This window comes from Manduca sexta, chromosome 9 (assembly GCF_014839805.1).
Source record: "Manduca sexta isolate Smith_Timp_Sample1 chromosome 9, JHU_Msex_v1.0, whole genome shotgun sequence".
NCBI lineage: Eukaryota > Metazoa > Arthropoda > Insecta > Lepidoptera > Sphingidae > Manduca > Manduca sexta.
In genome coordinates, this window is record NC_051123.1 from 6018406 (window position 1) to 6038638 (window position 20233).

Here is a 20233-nt window from a genome sequence, read left to right on the forward strand (position 1 = left end):
TTCCTGCGTCGGAAGCGGCTAGGGTTTTATTAAAAAAATATTTTGACATCGTGTAAAGCGGGTGAACACCGGTGAAAGTGGACACAAGAAGCTTCTTGAATAAGAGAAAAAAAATTAACTCTTGTTTAATTATCAATAACAATAGGTATTTTTCAGAGATTTATACATCGTTGACCAAGTATTTAGCTAACTAATAATTGTAATTAGCAAGTAAGTTGCATCATTAATTATTACATCATCAGTTTTATTTATTGTGTGTTATATTTCACACCCTTATTTAATATTGGATATATTGGTTTGTCCTAAAGGACCCTTATTATGGCTGTCTAAGTATACGCCTCTTTAGCTCAGTGGTAGAGCACTGGTCTCGTAAACCAGGGGTCGTGAGTTCAAACCTCACAGGAGGCATTGCTGATTTATGTTTTGTTAATTATAAAACTTTATTTCGTCTAGTTTTTTTTTGCATTGCTTCCAATTACATAAAAATAATCATAATCATTTTCATGTTCCATAATATATGGCATTATGTTTTGATATCAAAGACTAATCTTTACTTTTTATGATTATAATGAATATTGTGTTTTGATCAAGAAGCTAAAATTAGTCTCTAATTTCGTGGTGTTGACAGAAAATAATTTAAAACTATGTATTTATTTTTGTAGAGTAAAGAAGAAACAAAATAGAAACTAAAAAATATTAATCGCACCATATCAAGTACTTGTAAAAACAAATTCCTACAAACTTACCTGATAACTTCAACATCGGGATAAACTCGGGCCTCGAAAGAGTTCCTGGTGGAATCAGGGTTCATCTTCGATATCGCATAGTAATGCATGTTGGCATCGATGGAGAGTTTCTCAATCCTGGTGGGAACGAAGAGCCCTCGGGTGTCCTGGCCGATAATCTTAAGTTGCAGCATGCAATCCATGAAGGTAACCCAGTTGTTAACCCAGGCGACGCGGCCGCGAGTACCTTCGATGTTACACCCGATGACGCCTCGGAAGAGACCGCTGAAATTTAGATTATTTTAAGGTCTAGGCAACATAGGAAGTACAAATTAGTTGAGTGGAGTATAAATAGAGAAGACATAAAAAGAGATCCAACTTGGAACAGTTTTAATATAGTTCATCGCTTTTAACATCTGGTTAGTATAGTTACATGTGCCTTTGACATTCATCAGGACTAACTGCAAAAAAACTTCATCTAAAATTATTATCGAATTAAAATCAAATGCACTTCTACATAATCCAGATAACTTGCCAAATCGAGTTCTATTTTTATTACTTTAAATACATTGTTTTATAAATATATTATAGAGGTTGGATATACCTTGTAATAAGAACATCTAAGAATCAAGTACGCACCTGTATTGGTATCCTCTCAGTCTCAACTCCTTGTAGAAATCCTTGGTAAGCATGTGCTTGACGTTGGGTCCAGTTTGTTCTGGGGGATTTGGTAATACCCTATAGTCTTGACCAACGTTCTTCTTAGCGTAGATACGACCTGTTACGATCGAGGCGCCGCTTTCTACGATCTGTGCAAGGATTCTTATATTTTAAATATGTTATTGTAATTTCTTAAAATATAATATTTATTTTTGATTAAATAACGTCATAACTCCTGTTATATATTTTATCATGTTTTTTATGGACGAAAATTATGATTACTTTTTTATTTTTTTTATTTAAAGAACTTTCAATCCTAAAATTATTCCTATTCAGTGTTTCTTAATAGCATTTTTATTGTATATGTTTTCATTTACACCCAGCTACAAATATTGTTTTTTAAATATAGAGCGTGTGGCTTCTGCTTCTAAAACATGGCATTGGCAGAATTGTCGTAAAAAGGAATTGGATGGATTGGAGTGCCTTTGGATTTGAACCTGCGGTCATTCGTCTCGGCAGTCCGTTCCACAACCAAATAGGCTATCGCGCTTATGACTTGCACTTATTGTTTTTTAATTCTTACCTCAAAGTTTCCACTGCCTTTTTGTATCATTATAATGAACTCCAAGTTGCCATCTTTGGGAATGTTAGTAGCTCTCTGGAAGCGAACATTCTCGAACACAACAGACACCTCCGTGTACAACTCTCCCATCATCATTCCCAGGGTTTCCCATACTAGGACCAGGTAACCAGTCGCAGGATACAAGTTACGACCTGAGGAGGAAAGAACATTTTTAGATTGGGATATGTGTAATTTCCTTTCCTGTTCTAATTATAGGTATAGATAGATAGATTAAAATAATCACGAAAACTTCAAGCTGACACTGAGTCAATAGCACCATGGTTAAGTTTTTAATAATCAGTAAATATTTTTTAAAATTTCGAAAATATTAAAATACTAATAATAAATAGTCATTGAAATATGTAAAACCAGTTTTCGGATTTTATCGCTGCTTTTTGTATTGTTTTTAATCCCGATATTTCAAAGACTGGAGTCTCATGACCACAAAGCCGACGGAGGTGTTGGTCGTCCGAAAAATTAAAGTTGCAATATCTACCTACATTTTATAATTATGCATTTGTTTTTACTAAATACTTTTTACGAATACAAAAAACCGCAAGAAAATTCGAAAACTAGTTTCAATTCAATATCTAACGTTCGCGTAAACATAAGAAATCATTATAAATAGTTTATCAATTAAAGGTTATTCTTACTTACCATCTACCACGTGTCCAGCCATGTACTCGCTGTCTTCGTCTACAATCGACATCCTGATAGTTCGCTCTCCCGACTTCATCTTCTCCTGCGCTTTGTATGACGTCACATACCTAAAAGTAAGGAATTACAATCTTTTAATTATCATTATTTGCTCATGGCTCTAGTCGCTAGAAGTTAGCTAGTCTAGAAGTTCGGGTTTTATTTTTAAAATTTAATCTTCATAACTCCGCTTTGGTTTACTAAGTACAAAACAATTTCAAATAGTTACCTACGATACGTAGGCATATTAATTCGTAAAGATAAATGTTTAGTATAGAAAATTAAAATTCCTTTTTGATAGAATTTGATCATTAGAGACCATTAAAAAAATTATATATAGAAAATTTTTTGCAATCATCAAAGAAAATGTAAAATATTGTTTAAAAATCATTCATCGGACTATAAGCAATGGCTCGGAAAATGATTCAAAAAATCTCTAATTTCACCAAATACTTTGGAAACATTTTTACGATAACAGCCATCAGCTCCGATGCTCGAATAAAAAGCCATTTCTTCGTCAATATTAACCATAAAATTTATGTTCCCTCTGCAATCTCCTCCATAACATTCGATGAAAGGTGATCTTTATTGTTGTATTTTCAGTTTATTTTTATATGAAATGGACAGATGTGACGCTGGAATTACTTGCTGCCAAAATTAATTGTACCTTTTTAAAATAATTATTGTGAAATATTAACACATGTAACGCCGAGTAGACTTTATTTGTGTACATTCTTAAAATACCATTGAGCGTTTTATTAGATGCAACTGAATTGCGCTCTTAAGTGTAATATCAAGTCCAACAATTTAAAGTCAGCGTCTTAAAATCATCGCTATTTAATAAACCCATATTAACATGCTCAAATGAAAGTCTCAATATATAGGAGATTTTGACAGCCGAGTCTTATTAATAGACAACGCCTACTCAGCGGAGAACAAGCTATTAAGTGACAGCTTATCTTTGTTTATTAAATAGTTCAATACATTTAATGTCTACTTAAGATCCTACTTAAAGATAAGTAGAATCATGGGCGCAGCCAAGATTAGTTTTAGGGAAGTGCGTCTGCATCTACGTACTATACTACATAGTACCATTAAGTTTTTTTTTTCCAAATTCTAATCGCGCGGGTTTTGAAAATGCTTTGTCATAAAAAACCTATGTGCTCAATAGTTCCCATCACTGCAGATTTATTCCGCAACATATTTCTTGTCATTTATTTTTGGGCAAGGTGGGTGCACGTGCACCTACTTGCATCCCCTCCCAGCGCCCATGACTACAATATAACCGACCTAGAATATAACTAACAAGTTTCATGATATAGAACGACTTCAAAAGATATCCATCATATGAAACTACGAAGGGCCGAGACAAGATTGACCACATTTCTTAGCGATTAATCGCTAGAAATTTTCATCGCGCATTCACCGCATTGCAGTCATTCATCACAACGTAAAGAGAGGCATTCTGGGACATTTGAAAAATGCCAACGCGGACGTCCTTATTGGAGTCAATGAATAAAGTACTACCCATAGATCACACGCGGGCTATTTGTTTGTGGTAGCTTGATGGATGCGTGACGATTAATATACGGAAGGTGGTCGATTTTGGTTCGGTCGACTTTCTAAAAGTGATATTTCGGTATGCGAAATTAGGGTTGAATTTATGTACTTTTTGAGTTTACTGTATGTGAGTAACTAAACCTGTAAAATAGATGTTTATTACATGGTAATATGTCATTATTTAAGTAAATTAAATACAGCTATGTAATTGGAAATAAAATATTTGCAGGCAGTTGATTTAAAAGAAACGTTTGCGGTTTTAAAGCGTATCGCAGTTAAACTGTATTGTAATAGGTTATGTTCTTACGGTACATCTGATCATAAACACAGGAAATCAATAAGATAAGTTCTTTCTTCAATAAACTGATTTTTGATAATACAATTTACAATATACTCTTGTAGGTCATAATATCACTACAGCTAGAATAAGGGTGCTCAAAGCACATTGGCTTTTAGTTTTGCGTGGAAACGCACAATTGTAGACTTTATCGGTTTGAATTGACCGACGACAAAATTAAAGCATCCTGCGGTAGTGTTATTTTTTTTCCAATTTAACCATTTAGGCACTAAATATCGATGGTTAGAAGGCTAATTGACTTTTTTGCGACACTAGTTTCTTACGTCATATTTTAAATTAGTACGTTTTTCTATGTTTTTTTAAAACTAGTTGAAATTTTTCGAAAAAAATTGTCGCTTAATTCAAATAGCCTTCCGACCGTCGATATGTAGGATAATTATAACGGAACCTCATTCATGTTTTATTTTATTTGTAATAGTTTGAACACAACATTTGACTCTGTATAAAAATTAGCATGTTTAAACACGCCTCGCTCGTAATCATTTATAAACCCTTACACCTAGTGGAATAATCCTTTCATTCCAAAGAACCTGTTGTCCTTAAAATATAACCATCAAAGCAGCAAAGGAAAGTTTAAAATTAAACACGAAGGGTTGTGTTTAATGTAGAATTTTTACGCGTAGATACTTTATAGGTCACATCTGCAGAAATAAGTGGGTTAAGGTTGGGCCACAGTAAAATGTAAAGCTTAAGAGTTCTAAAGGTGAACTAGAAATGCTGAGGGGAACTTTACGTACTTTAAAATAAGTGCGGAGTTATAAAATGAATAAAATGAATAATGAAAATACAAGTGTGAATAAAGTTTGTAAATAAAAATTTAATCATTTTTAAGTCAGTCAAAACTTGGCAAAGGAACTTAAGAAGACGATTATATTAAGATTCTACTTCCCTTACCAAAAGAAGTTTCCACTATTATGAAACAATTCAATAGTTTAGTACCCTTAACTTAAAAATTACAAATAGCACGTAGCGATGTAATTATTGCCGCCACTGTAGAAGAACAGATGGTTGCATTCCTCTATGGAAGGGGAAGATTTCCAGTCAGGAACATGTTGCACCTGACCGGCGGCGGCCCCTATTAATATTTCGCAAAGTGAGAAGTCAAAGCACCTGTTAATCCTTATAAAGTAATTTTATGCTTTATTTGTGAGTATCTTACCAGTCTTCACTGTGCTCCCATTCTACTAAATGCGACAGCATCGGCGTCCCCTGTGACACGGGGAACGGCACGGCCGGGTAGATGTTGGCCAGGTGCGGGTTCAAACCCGTCTCGTATAACCTGGCGACAAAATCTTATGCTTTAAATACTCTATCAAGTATATATAATATCAGCCCTGTATTATATACTTGCCCACTGCTCTATCAAGTACTTAGAAAAATAAATTCCTGATTTATATAAATAAAGTGGTCAATAATGTTATATAATAAATCTCGATTAAATACCCGAAAGGAAGTATCGGTATAGCCAAGGACATGATTGTATTAATTTGACATCAGTATATTTTTAAACTTGATTCAACGCAACTCAAAATAAGTAGTATTCTGTATTCTGACACGCAGTATTTCTACGCCTTGGACCAGCCATGATGCCTATCCACAATCGTTAACGCTAACGTTATGTACGAGAAGAGCATATATCCGATCGATAGACTTGTCGATAGGATAGCAATTTTATAAAGGCATCTTAACTACGGCTTCTGGTTTATATGTGATCATGCAATTTAAATTATCCTTTGCTTATTAAAATTGCTATATTTTAAAAAGGTTTGCAAATATGTAACACGTAGGCAATTTGTTAACAACATTATGCCATTTATGACTTTTTCATTGCTAGTTAACCGTCGTACAACACTGAATTCGCTCGTGACATGAATAAGAACGAGTTAGCATCTAATTTTCAATTTCACACCGCGACGTTAACTGTAGTATTAACATTATTCAAAAATCCCTCCATATGGCCAACTTCTTTATTGGCTACAGTCAAAGTTACTGTTCCTTTACCTAAATCATCTTTGTATAATGGCAACAGTATGGCCTATTTCTTGACTTATTACATTTACATTTCATGAAGAAATTGATGTTTATCTAAGTTCTATAAGGATCTTTTCTGTTAAGTTATAGTAGACCTACTGGTTTAATCTAAGCGTACCTAGGTCTATCGTTTATGCTGCATCATTGTTAAAATACAAAGATTACATAACCCTCACTGATATTCTTATTAAGAATTTAGGCATAGTGTTTTAGTGTATTTTATAATGCCATTGTTTTATTTACCGCTCAATAGTCACAGATTATATCAAGCCTATCCATTTTATAAGCATGATTTTTCTTTCTTTGACATTAGTAAAATCATCGTCTGACAAGGATGGAATCATAATTTAAAAAAAATTATTGAATAACTCACTGATAGCACTTCAAATAGTCGCATTATAATATAGGATCAGTGGTCTTATTAAGGTGGTAGCTCAAGGTCCATTTTCATACATTTTGTTTCGGCTTTAATCTGGGTAACTAAACAAGTATTGGCAAGTAAAGAATTTAAATTCTTTACTTGCCAATACTCGTCATATTAAATTTTAAAGGCCGAAATATCCATGATTATTAATTATTTTTACGTTTTTCTTTCAACTGCGAGAACTAATCACTAACTAGACGTGAATTTAAATTCTTTACTTGCCAATACTTGTTTAGTTACCCAGATTAAAGCCGAAACAAAATGTATGAAAATGGACCTTGAGCTACCACCTTAATAATATTTCGTTATTGTTTACAATTTTCTATACAAGATATAATTCACGTACAAACAACATTTTTCAGAAAAAAATTGTTATCCACATACCACATAATACTACAGTAGTATCAATCTTTCACTCGAGCGTTGACGCTAAGTTTTTACTTTAATCGTACTTTTAGATGTTACTCTCTCCTCTCTCCCTTTGTTTAGTGGCAGCGATATTATAAGGTATAGAAAAGAATTAAAAACGTGTTGAGTTCGATTCTTAAGTGGAAAAACATTTAGATTTCAATTAAAGTGGGATAAAAGCAGCTGCCACTTCTGACATGTTGGCCTGGGAATTTTAAGGGGGGGCCTATTCAGCAATGGGCTTCCTATGTCTGATGATGATGATGGAAGGCAGTTGGTAGAAGAATACAATAAAAGATCTACTTACTTGCCCAAAGCCGTGAGCAACACCTGCACATTGTCCTGATGGTTCTTCTGCGTCAGAGGTATGTTTACAACGTCCTTTTTCAGCGAACGTCGTAGGATGGCCTGCAGCAGTCCGTGCGGTGCGATTTCTATCGTTATGGCATTGTGGTTGATCAGTTTGGATGTCTCTTCGAAGAGTACTGGGCTCTGGAATGTACGGACATGTTAATTGTTTGCCTAATAACGATGACGATCTTACATTGTTTTGGGGTTTTAATGAAATTTTATATTAATCATGTTTCGGAAGGTTAATGATATGATTTGCAGAATACTGAAATTGAGTAAACATTACTTTCTGACGCAGTGAATTCTAATGTTATTTTGATATCTTATCACAGGGCAGACATAAAAAATATTTAAACATGACTAAGGAAATAAGTAATAATATTTTGGCAAACACAGCAGTTATATGATGGCTAAGATATAACTATTTACTATATTTTTGGTCGGTCAATAAGTTAATAATTACCAAGAGATTATTGGTGTGATACTCAGCAGAAGATAATTTGGCTTTAGCGTCCTTCCATTGAGCTTGTGGAACGGAGGTCGACACCCAACGCTCTGAACGAGGCTTAGGCGATGGAATCACTTGAGTAAGGTATTTCAGGAGTTTCGGACCTAAATAGGATGAAATAACAAACATTTTAAATCTGACACGGCAAAATTAAAGTTGATGGGGTAAATAGTGGTCCAGTTCAAAAAAAGAATGTCAACCAAAGATAGACATTGGGTCATTCGAACATCACCAAATTGATGAAATGCCGGCTGACTCGGTACGCGAATTATGAAAACAGTAAAACTGATTTCTGTAGTGATCGCTATCCAGGGAGACAATTTTTTATAATAGTTATCGTAATTAACAACAAAAAGAAACACATTTTAAGTGTCCTCATCATTACAACCGTTAAACCATTTTTAATAGTTAAAACTATAAGACGTTACAAATAACATAATTTTTTTACCAGCTTCAGCAATGTAGCGAGAATGGTAAGCGATGTTCGAGCAAGGCACTTCCTTCGCGAAGATTCCTTGCGCAGTAAGCTTCGCGACGAAACTCTTCATGACGTCAGCAGGCCCTGATATGGTGCTGGAGTCAGGCCCGTTGTGGCACGCCACTTCGATCTCAGGCGGGCACATGGTTTTAACCTTGAAATGTGCAGTTTAATTATAATATTATATGTCATTTTTCTAATTGAATACGCCTAATGTAGTATATGCATGATGATTAATGGAATAATAATCATGATTTTGGTTTTATCGTGTTTTTGATCATCTTTTATTCCTTATCATTAAAAACTTGAAAATAAGTATCTGAAAATGCTGTTACTCTTTAGTGTCTCTAGTTCTTTTTTTTGCAAGTTAGAGCAACAGCTTACTAATTTTGTTATAAAACTATTCGATATTATAACAAATCTTACTTGATTATAGCCCAAGCCCACAGCGGCCATGGATCCCTTGATGAATGGAGTTTCGATGGAAGCTAAACCTCGGCTGTAGGCAGAAAGGATCATTTGCTCCGCTGTGAAGCAACCATCTGCGTACGCGCAGCCTAGTTCACCTACACTGTGACCTGTTTACATGAAAATTGAGTTGTTTAAAAAATTATATGATAAATTAATGATAGATGATGACTACTATATTAAGTATTCACTTTAGTATAATATTAAATTTTTAAACCAGGAATAGTCAATACGCTCCTCATATTACTTTAGGGCAGAAGCACCCAAAGTATTTTTTACCATGCCACCCTACCTGAAATAGAAATGCCCACGCTCCCCTTCTCTTCCATGCAAGGAATATCAAGCCAGGAGGCTCATCTAGTATCTAATAATACTAATGTTATGAAAATGACTTCGTTTTATTTGTTCCACCTTCACGCCTAACTACTCAAACCGATGATCATGATATTTTCATATATGTTTTCAAGAGTACAGATGCAGTTCATCCAGATAGAAAAACACTTTCATATTTAAGAATACCAGGAAATACTCGCTAGTGGATTGGTTTACTTTAGTATCCGATTTCAAATTAACGACGTCTAAAGTTTTCCTTTGCTCGGGCGCTGCGGGTCGTAGTTCTGGAGTTTTATTTGAAAACCATCCTAAAGTTTTTAAAGGAGTAATTAATGACCCGTTATTATTTCAAGATTATCAATACTATGTTTTATTTCATAAACAAACAGGTAGGGTAGGCAGAGATGCAACTGCTGCACTCACTTTCCACTGTGTTTTTCCGTTCCATGATGTTATAAGGGGCGAGCCTATCACCATATCAGATACAAATTCCAGACTCCGGGTTAATACTTAGCAAAAAACCAATATCATTTTTTCCGTCTCGGGAATCGAACCCGAGAACTCAGCTAATCGTACCGTAACACAACGTACTTAATAGAATTCCAAAAAATTAAAGCGTGTATTGCCTAGTGCATTAGAATAAAATTTCGTTAAAGTAGCATTACAAAATACATTTTTCTCAGCTTCTTACTCCTAACCCTAAGGGATTTCACTTTGTTCGTCACGGCCCTAAAAAATATAATAATAATGGAAAAAAATTCGTGGCCGTCGAGCATTCGGCCACGTATCTCCGGTTTCATAATTTTTCTTTTGATGTTTATTTTGCCTGCAATTCCCTTGGGATATACTTGCGGACCCAGATTAGGAAATCCTGATTAATGATTATAAGCCTACATTTTCATTTGCATCTTACCTACATACTTAGATTTTGCGTTTTCGGAATTTTAAAAGAAATTCTGATAAACGATTTATTGGTTTGTTAATAGCTCAAGACGACAAACCAATTTATTGTTACTCTAGATAGATGATAGGACCCATTTACCTGATTAAATTACTTCGAAAAGAAAGGCTTTTACAAGACAAATTAATTAATTTATCCATTTAGATACATTAAAAGTCTAACGAAAGTCCACAAATTTATTACGTCGACTGAATTGGAAAAGATCGTGTATCTATGGAGGGAATTAAACTAGGCAGATATAAATAATTACAATTATTACAGAATAATATTTACACACACACACACACACACACACACACACGCGCATTATCTCTGAAGGGGTATGCAAAGGCATAACCAGGTCACCCACTTTTCGCCAAACGTATTCCGTCCCATGATGTGATAGGGGGCGAGCCTATCGCCATATCAGGCTAAATTCCAGAGTTTGATACTGAGCAGAAAAACCCGAATATCACTTTTCCCTACCCGGGATTTGAACCCAGGGCCTCAGAGTGCTGTCGTACCGTGCATGCTTTACAACTACGCCACCGAGACAGCAAATAATATTTATATGGTAGTAAAGGTGACGTAATAACTGAATTAAAACTTTGTGTCTAAAACTACTTTCGATTTAGAAGTTTACATGAAAGAGTGTATGAAGTAGGTAACTACTTCATTTGAAAACGACAAGTATTATAAGTTTAGCATCGTATCGCAATTACTCACCAATAATGTAGTCGGGTTCGATTCCAATGGCTTTTAGTACGTCGGTAAGACCAATCTGTACAGCAGCAATACCAATAAAGGAATTCAGAATATTGTCGTATATTTTCGGGTCAGGATGAGTGATGACCTTAGTCAAGTTGATTCCCTTGGGCTCCAGTGCTTTATGGCATCTATAAAATGTATTGCACAAGTTTTAATAGAATTAGAGTTACATCTTCTAGTAGTTTCATGTAAGTTATGGTTCTGGTCTAGCTCAGTAAATTATTTAATTCATATTTTATATTTTGAAATTATATGGTTATTGCCAAATTAACAACGACATTTTGGACATAGCGAATTTGGAAAGCAATACAAGGAAAGGTGACTATACTACAGGAATATATTGCTTGGAAGCGATCTTCAATGCCAACATCTAATGCTGGATAGAATATTATCGTAATATTAACACAATTTTTTTTTTGTCAAGTTTCATAAAATAATTGAATATTGCGTAGTTTTCAAGACCGAAATCTATACCACTCACTTCTCAATAGCAGCAGCGAAAATAGGTATCCTCATGAGCTCAGTGGCCATGCCAGGCCATTGAGAGCCCATACCAGAGTACACGAACCACACTGGCCGACGCACTCCCGAGAAATACTGCACGTCTCGAGCTAGCTGTACGCTCTTTGTTGGTGTTGATCCTGGAAAAATGTTTCTTTTAGGTGCAGTTTGTCCAAGCCATTTGGTATATATTTGACTAGTAATACCAGAGGTAAATAGTTATAAATATGTGTGTACTGCTGATCGTATTTCAATTATAGTCAGGGTGCCTCATTCCTTCTACGGGGGCATATCCGTCTTTTTGCAATTACAGGCATTCCTGTCGAAGGACAGCTTAGAACACTTACCTAATAAAGTGTATCCCCTAACAACATGTCCAGTGATATCTTCATCATGAATGGCGTGTAGGAGGCGAATCGCTTCCACATCCACCGTCCTCGACTCCAAGTCGTCCAGGAATTTTGCAACGGCAGACTCTGTGCGGCCCGACACGCAGACTAGACGAGGCAGATCGTCGGCTGGCATACCATTGTTGACCTAGGGCAAACAGTTTTTGAAGGAAATTGCTAGAGTTGACCAACTATGATTGGTCATATCTTAATAAAATATTTTTTTAAGTTTGCAAAAATAAACTTTAGAAATTCCAGAATCTGCTGAACGGATTTAGATAAATTTTGACGTACAATGGACCCTCCTGGATTAACATTAATGCTTTTCAGTAAGAAGAAGTGATACCAGGCAAAGTCTCTAAAAAAAAATTAAACATCATTCTAGCATCTTTACTTGCTTTAATGGAGTATAAAACTTACAAGTAGTTAAGAGGTATCTTACAATTCTTTTTGAAGCTATCAGAAAAGTATTCATAGTGTATCTAACGGCAGGATACTGATCTCATTGCAGCACAAAACGAGATGTAATGATTTGAAGTCCCATGTAAAATAAAACACGACGCAAATATCCGTGGCATTAGATTATGATTGGTCGAAAGACCAATGCCTGAGTCACGCGTGAGTCACGTGTAGGTCGCTCGCCCAATCACGATCGTCACAATTAGACGACACAGCCGTTCGTCTCGTGTTTGCTTTACTACATTATAGGGGTGAATGAGATTTTTACTACACATTTATGGACGGTAATTTTTTCAATTTTTCATCGTGCGAATTCATTCTGTCATTTATTATTACTAGAAATAATGAGACAATGAGGTTTAAATTTACCTGGGACCGTAGAAAAGATACTTTGTACAATCGTTAACGCTAATAAAAAACAGAGAAAAAAGATTGTCATGACATCTGCTATCGATAAGTCCATCGTCAGAATGTAGCGTTCTCATACATAACGTTAGCGTTAACGATTGAAAAAGGTATCTTATCTACGGCCCCTTTATGGGTAACGTTATTGTGAATGTAAAAATATTAAGTGATTTCATTTTCATTTTATGAAATAAATAGCGAAGCTGTAACAACAGTAGACTATTAACGGTAAGATTTCTATGATGAGAAATGAGTATTCCAACAGAATTAAGGATTAGACACATATAATCAAGTGTAAACTCAGTTCCTGATTCATGAGCTCTAGAGCTCATAATATATAAATTGCGAGCATTCTGAGAAAAGATATTTCTGCCTAATTTCCTGTGTATGGTTTCAATTTCAAAATGGATACAGTAACTATGCTGCTTTGTGACAGGTATATATAATGCGATGCTAGCCCGGAAAAAGTATAGCATATAGAGACCTGTCTAAAAATATGGAATATACCAATTATAAATCGACGCGACGTCATTTAAAAAAGAAGTGATATTTTTGTAAAGGACGCTTATCCATCCATAACAGAAGAGATATTCCAGAAAGATTTAATAAATTTAATTATTATTTTAGTCGACAGGTAAATATTGATGTCGGACCAGCTTGGGATACTTTTATCCCGGAATAAAGTATCACTCCAGGGAAATCCAATGATTAACTTCGCCTTACTCTAACGCAAACGAAGTATGGCGTATCTTGTTTGTTCTTTGGAGAATGATAAAATTAAAATCTACAAAGGAAGAGATTCTTCATTAAATGCTAATGTAATTCATTCTTTTTTGATTGAAGATATTTAATTTCTTATGTAACTGAATCATGAGATATGCAAACCTATCACTCAATATTAATACCGCGGACAAGTTAGTATTTATTACAGGATATCTTGACTAAAGAGTTCCTTTAACATAAGACTCTTTTTTAATATTAATTTAATTAACCATAGTTAGGATTCATTTCAATTTTCTTACTAATTAAAAGTTGACACTACCTTTTTAAATTGTAAATAGACATTCTATTTTGTAAATGAATAAAAAAATGAAACCGAAAGAACAAAAAGACTCTTACCTTTTCCCTAGCAACATTCTTCAGAAGTACATGGGCGTTGGCGCCTCCAAAACCAAAGCTGTTGACCCCAGACATGCCCCTGCTCCATGGCTGTTTCTCCGTGATGACCTGCATCCTTCCATCCACCAGCGATGTGACTCCTTCACGAGGAACCACGTAGTTCAAGTTCGGTGGGATATAACCAGTCGTATAGGCTATGCACATCTGGGGAAATACATTATGCTTTTTTCCCTTTCAAGACAGGAGGATAAAACATTCACGTTCGTCAGTTATACCATAGTGGCCTACGTTGTGTTTCGCGTTCCAGAATGAGTCAACTGGAGAAAGATAATAATTTCTTATCAGTCGCCACTCTCAGAACCTGGCTTACCATCAGGTGCAGGTGCCACTATGTCGTGCCCGTTTATAAAAGAAATTGGCCACAATTCCAGGCTACCTTTAAATCTTATATCAATATTATTCCCGTTCATTCACTAGGGTATAAAGAAGTATCACCAATAACTGCACGAATGTTCAGATTTAATTTTATTATAGTGTGAAAGAACACTGAACTAATATTTAGGTTAAGCTAAATAGCTAATTGGAGATCAAATTACAAATCAATTATAATGAAAATTGATTTCATTCCGGTCAGTACTAATTGGCTGTTAATTATAATCTGTCGATGTATGGCATCCGATATTATACTAATAAGCTTTAAATATGATCTATCATAGCTCATGGTAAATTAATATCAAGAGAATCACTACACCACTATGACTGACAGCTGATGTTCTTAGTAGTGTAGTGTTTCTTAGACACGTTAACAGCGTCTGTGCGATTCCTTAACCCCAAATAATACGGAGTTTCCTATGGTTTTATCACCCTAATGTCTTCGAACAAGAGCTGACCATAATTATGCCGATTGTCAAGGGATGCTTTCATCTCTTGTCAGTCAATAATTTCTTAGGCTTCACTTCGTTTACCACCAGGGGCCGTACCCAAGATGCCTTTTCATAATTGTGAACGCTAATAGAAAACAAATTGTTTGGGATTGACATATCGTATCGATATGTTTATCGCTAGCTATATGTCATTCATACACATAATGTTAGCGTAAATTATGGACAAGTTATTTTAGCTACAGCTCCAGGTGCAGTGAAGTTATATTAACGGTGCTAAACACAAAAAAAAACAACTAAGGATCTCATCTCATTGCAATAAAGAAGGGTATTAACCTTTGCAATAGAACAAAGTCCGGACGCAGGCTCGCTGTGTCCCAAATTGGACTTAATTGACCCGATAAGTAACGGCCCAGAACGGCCCGTACAGAAGACCTCGTCAATCGCCAATAATTCTTCCGGATCACCAACTCGAGTACCTGGGAAATAAAAATGGGATAACTTCGCTTCTTTTAAAAGTAAAGTCATTCGAATGCAATTTATTAGAGTTATAAAATACGAAATTGTACTTTGTATGTCTGTTGCGTGAAGTTATGTCGTTTGGGGAATGTTAGAGCGCGTTGCGATCAAAATATTTGTGAATTGCAAAACTTGATGTAACTCGACAGTCAATAGGTATAGTAATGGAATTTATAAACGATAGTATTGAATAAATTTTAATTATGTTTAATAATTCACTGAATGCCAATGGCTGATGATGATTGGCTGATTGATTGAAATTAACGATAGTTCCACATAGTGGCTGAAATTATAATTGATTAACCAAGTTAATCAGTAAAATTAGTAAAAATTATCACATTTTATGTAATTGAATTTTCAAAGATGAAACATAATATTACATTTCTTAATGTACAGGCATAATATTACAATAAAATATGCTTGCCAGTATTTATTTTATATCTACAGTATGTAACGAAATATAGCTCAGAATTTTCAAACAATAACAAATAAAGCCAATAGAATTGCATCATAAATTGACTCATAAATGTTCGGGAAAGGTTTTCTCAGCGAAAGCTCGTGTATTTTCTGACGCAAAACATCTCTACAGCTCTATTTTTCTCATCAAAAGCCAGTTTATCGTTGCTCTTTGTGCTAAAACAATGGCTCTAACTTGACGAGAAGATGCACCTTTTAATTTTATTGTAAAGTTCCTTTACAGTGTCTATTTTTATTTCTTTCCCTTTATAATATGTTTCATATTATTTTTCTTACGTTGTTTTTAAAGAAAAGTTTAATGTTTGTCTTTTATATTTTCACTTTGTTTCATATGTATTTTGTGTGTATGAAATATTATTTTATGAATGTTATTAATGAGTAGGTTAAAGTTCTGAACCTTTAATAATAATTGTGTGTATTCCGCAGGTCGACCGCAAAATCACGCGGGTAACCTTTATAAGAATTGTTATACACGAAATGAAAAATCTCTCAGCACCTATTCACTTTGTAGTGATGTAGGTTAAACAAAAGGAATTCCTAAGAAAATTAAAGGCATTTATTTCATGGAACAAAATACGAAGCGCTACCCAAAATGGTAGGTAGAAAATTAATGAGCAATTCATAGAGTTCCGCTTAATTTAATGTTACATTGTATCGAGGCAGCTTTGAATGATCAGAATGATGAGATGACCAGTTCTCTGGTAAGCTCAACGTCTAATTATTATTTGCGACTACGTGGCAGCAAGAAGTATAGCATTAAACCTATCCAGAAGGACGAAGAATCACAACTGTTAACGCAACTCAATCTGGTTGTAGGTATTGGAAAGCCCGACTAGGTATCACAGCAATGTATATTCTGCAGTCAGCACAATTGTGCACGCATTGTTGTGTTTAGGGATTAATATATCTTAGGGTGATGAATGCAGTGTAATATTGTAATTACTGTTTATAGGTAAAAAAATCCATTTAGAAAACATCCAAAGATGAACTCACCCGTGCCGTGCGCTTCTACATACTCCAAAATCGATGGTGGGATGGAGCATTCCTCGTAGAACTCTCTGAGGAGTAGCTTCTGAATCTGACCGGCGGGGTAGGTGATACCTTGTGCCTTGTAGCCGTCGCAGTTCGTCTTAGCGTGGAGGAGTTGAGCATATACCCTAAAATAGGTTAGAAAGAATTGTTGTTGAAATTATGTAAGCAGTGCTACATAAAATAATTAGATATGAAGATACTAGCTTTTGCTTGGCTTCGCCCGCGTGTGGGAGATTTCCAGGATTTTTTTTTTCCGACTTACTTGATATCGCTATATTATGACCAAATTACACATAATCATTATAAATTGTAGCCTATGTGTTATTCTGGTGTATAACTAATATTACTGTAAAGATTCATCCAAATCCGTTCAGAAGTTTTTTCGTGAAAGAGGGACAAACATATATCCATACATCCATCCTCACAAACTTTCACATTTATAATATTAGTAGGATTGATAAAGATTTTCTTGATCAAAATAACAGATAAGTATATTAGCTAGTATGAAGTCCGTGAACTGTTTTCTTATTCAATGTAAGAATCAAATCAATGGTATTTAACTAGACTTAAAACACAGACCAGAAACAGATGAAAAATTTAAAGTAAATGAAAGTGAGACTCGTCTATTTTTAATACGATTACCAACTAAGTTCGTTCAAAATTACACGCTATACAAAGTAACGATTTTATAAGAATCACTTTTGCGGCTTAATTTTACAACTTTTGGGTTGGTTAGCTAGAAACTTTCTATTATATTATGTAACTTACCTTAGTCTCTTTGCGTTAAGAAGTTAACACAACCTGACCTTGAAAATTTAATGCAAACTTAAGTTTCTTCTCGCTAGACTGTTTGTCATATGATAACTGATACTCTAGGCTAGACGTATAAGATAATAAAATGAATATGTCTTCCGAAAGTTAAAACAATATAAATGTTGTAATAAATCTCTTTAATCTCATTATTGTGCATGTCGTTATGGAATTATATACCTATTATTATGGAAATATATACTAACATCGTATACTAAGGTTTGTCATGTTGGTGATCCTTTAGTCGATAAATAAATATAAAGAACCAAATATATTTAGAGCATACTAATATAAAGATACATTAATAATGAGGAATAATATTTCTATACTGATATATAATGCTAAAAAGTTTGTTTGTTTAAACGCGCACATCTTGGAAACTATCAAACTTTTTTTCACCAATAAAAAGCTACATTACTTCTGTGCTATAAGCTAATTTTTTATCCCGAAAAATCTCATTCAACCACGTGGAGCCGCGAACAAAAGCTAGTTTATAACAAGTATAAGAGAAGTAAACTGTTATAACTTCCACATAAACTGTACCTTCTGGAATCCTTAGCCTTCTGCAAGAAACAGACCACGATGGCTTCAGAACGAGCGTACCCGTTGGCGCTGTTGTCAAAACTTTTGCATCTTCCGTCTGGCGATAGCACTCCCAGCCTGTTCAAATAAATAATATAGTAAGTATACAATATACATCGATGGTAGTTCAAACGTTTGACGATTAACGTTATTTCATTATAGTAATTTTGTTTACCACCCTTCCTGAGGACATTTTTTTTCTTTCTTTCTTTTTTATTAGTATCACATTGAGATGCTTATAAATAACTGCATTACCATTACTAAAGTTGTTGACCTCAGAATGCGTAGTAGTTATTATATTTTAAATTTATACTTTAGATTATTTCTATTCCAGTAACACTTCTTATTTTTCCAATTCTAAAACTCCATTCTCACTCGTTTTGATAAGTCGCGTTCTGGGTTCAACCAGTCAAGACGTTCTAAAGACGCAAATGAATATTGGAACCAGTTTTGAATTTGGATTATAGCAGAATAACACAGAATTGAGACTTACCTAGAAAACTGCAGGGACACATAAGGATGAAGACAAAGGTTTGAGCCACCGACGATAGCGGCATCGCAGTGCCCATCTCTTATAGCCCTGAATGCATGCTCTAGTGCATATAAAGAACTTGAACAAGCCGAGTCGACGGTGTAAGATGGGCCAGTGACACCGAGCCAATAAGAAATCCTGTTCGCCAACATGGCACGCGAACATCTGTCAAAAATTTAAAAATAACTAATGTTAAAATATTTAAAGTAGGAGCACAGGTTTAAAATTAATAAGAAACTGTGTCAGAAATGCGTAACAAACGAAAATCCAATGAAAAAGAATATAGTAATAATAGATGGAAAAGTTGTAAGCATTTTTTAAATGAAATTGGGACTGGTGTAATTTAGTAAGTATGTCAAATTATCATAATTGCATCCAGTAATCTTTGTCTCTAAGCTGTTATTTATTATGTAAATGATGCCAACAAATTGTTTTAATAAATTTTCTGTCCATATAAGCTCTACAATAATCCAGAACATGCTAAAACATCCCAGTTGAGGGATGTTAATAATCCCAAATCCATTCTATTATCACGGCATAAATTAGGAAACCGCGGACCTCTGATGAATTTAAATTAATTGGAGTTACAAAATTAGATGTATAATTCGCATTCCGACGCGGAACTAACGCAATAACTTAAGCTAAGTAGTGACTACTCTAAAGTTTAATCGTTTCGTAACTCGATGAGGACTGACAATTGAAATAATGAGCGGTGGATCGAGTCGGCGTTGGAAAGTTGAGTTTTAATTGTTTTACGGCACTGCAATTATTATTGCCATTGTATTACAGGGAATTCGCTTCGTCTAGCCAAGTTAATCTCTATTGTAGCGGTTTATAAGCTGTCTTTTAATTGTGTATGGTTCGGTCTAGTGAATTTTAACTTCGGAACAGCTTCGACTTAATTAACAAGATGTTAAGTATTACAATTACTGTTCGATGTTAATCTTGTAAAATTGAACAATCTATTGTTATATCGAAGCAGTTTTAAGAAACGTCGCGCCGTAAATACCTAGTCGAAAATTAAATAGTTTGAACTCACTCGAAGCATAATATTAGGTATTTACACGATAAATATATATTGATGTATATATTCTAAGACGGTACTGTGGCGATACAATCGATGCATACACCGCCATCTTGTCAACATCGCCGGAACTGCAAGAGGATCGATGCAGTGACGCAACTACAGTGATATCA

At 34.7% G+C, this 20233-nt stretch overlaps 1 protein-coding gene and 1 non-coding gene across 2 annotated transcripts in view; one reads left to right on the forward strand and one right to left on the reverse strand.

Moving 5' to 3' along the window:
- Window positions 1–20233, reverse strand: part of LOC115441336 (fatty acid synthase) — a 49188-nt gene that overhangs the window by 15626 nt on the left and 13329 nt on the right. Inside the window, exons 5-21 of the mRNA XM_030166092.2 lie at window positions 18998–19201; window positions 18466–18582; window positions 17074–17237; window positions 15421–15563; window positions 14204–14407; window positions 12179–12368; window positions 11812–11971; window positions 11289–11458; window positions 9248–9399; window positions 8792–8975; window positions 8299–8447; window positions 7792–7976; window positions 5781–5900; window positions 2665–2774; window positions 1969–2159; window positions 1365–1534; window positions 747–1010 (exon numbers count right to left, since the gene is read on the reverse strand). Coding sequence (XP_030021952.1) covers window positions 747–1010; window positions 1365–1534; window positions 1969–2159; window positions 2665–2774; window positions 5781–5900; window positions 7792–7976; window positions 8299–8447; window positions 8792–8975; window positions 9248–9399; window positions 11289–11458; window positions 11812–11971; window positions 12179–12368; window positions 14204–14407; window positions 15421–15563; window positions 17074–17237; window positions 18466–18582; window positions 18998–19201 — 2877 coding nt within the window. The remainder of the gene's footprint in view (window positions 1–746; window positions 1011–1364; window positions 1535–1968; window positions 2160–2664; window positions 2775–5780; window positions 5901–7791; window positions 7977–8298; window positions 8448–8791; window positions 8976–9247; window positions 9400–11288; window positions 11459–11811; window positions 11972–12178; window positions 12369–14203; window positions 14408–15420; window positions 15564–17073; window positions 17238–18465; window positions 18583–18997; window positions 19202–20233) is intronic.
- Trnat-cgu lies at window positions 337–408 on the forward strand. The gene has a single exon. It is a non-coding gene; the product is annotated as a tRNA-Thr (tRNA).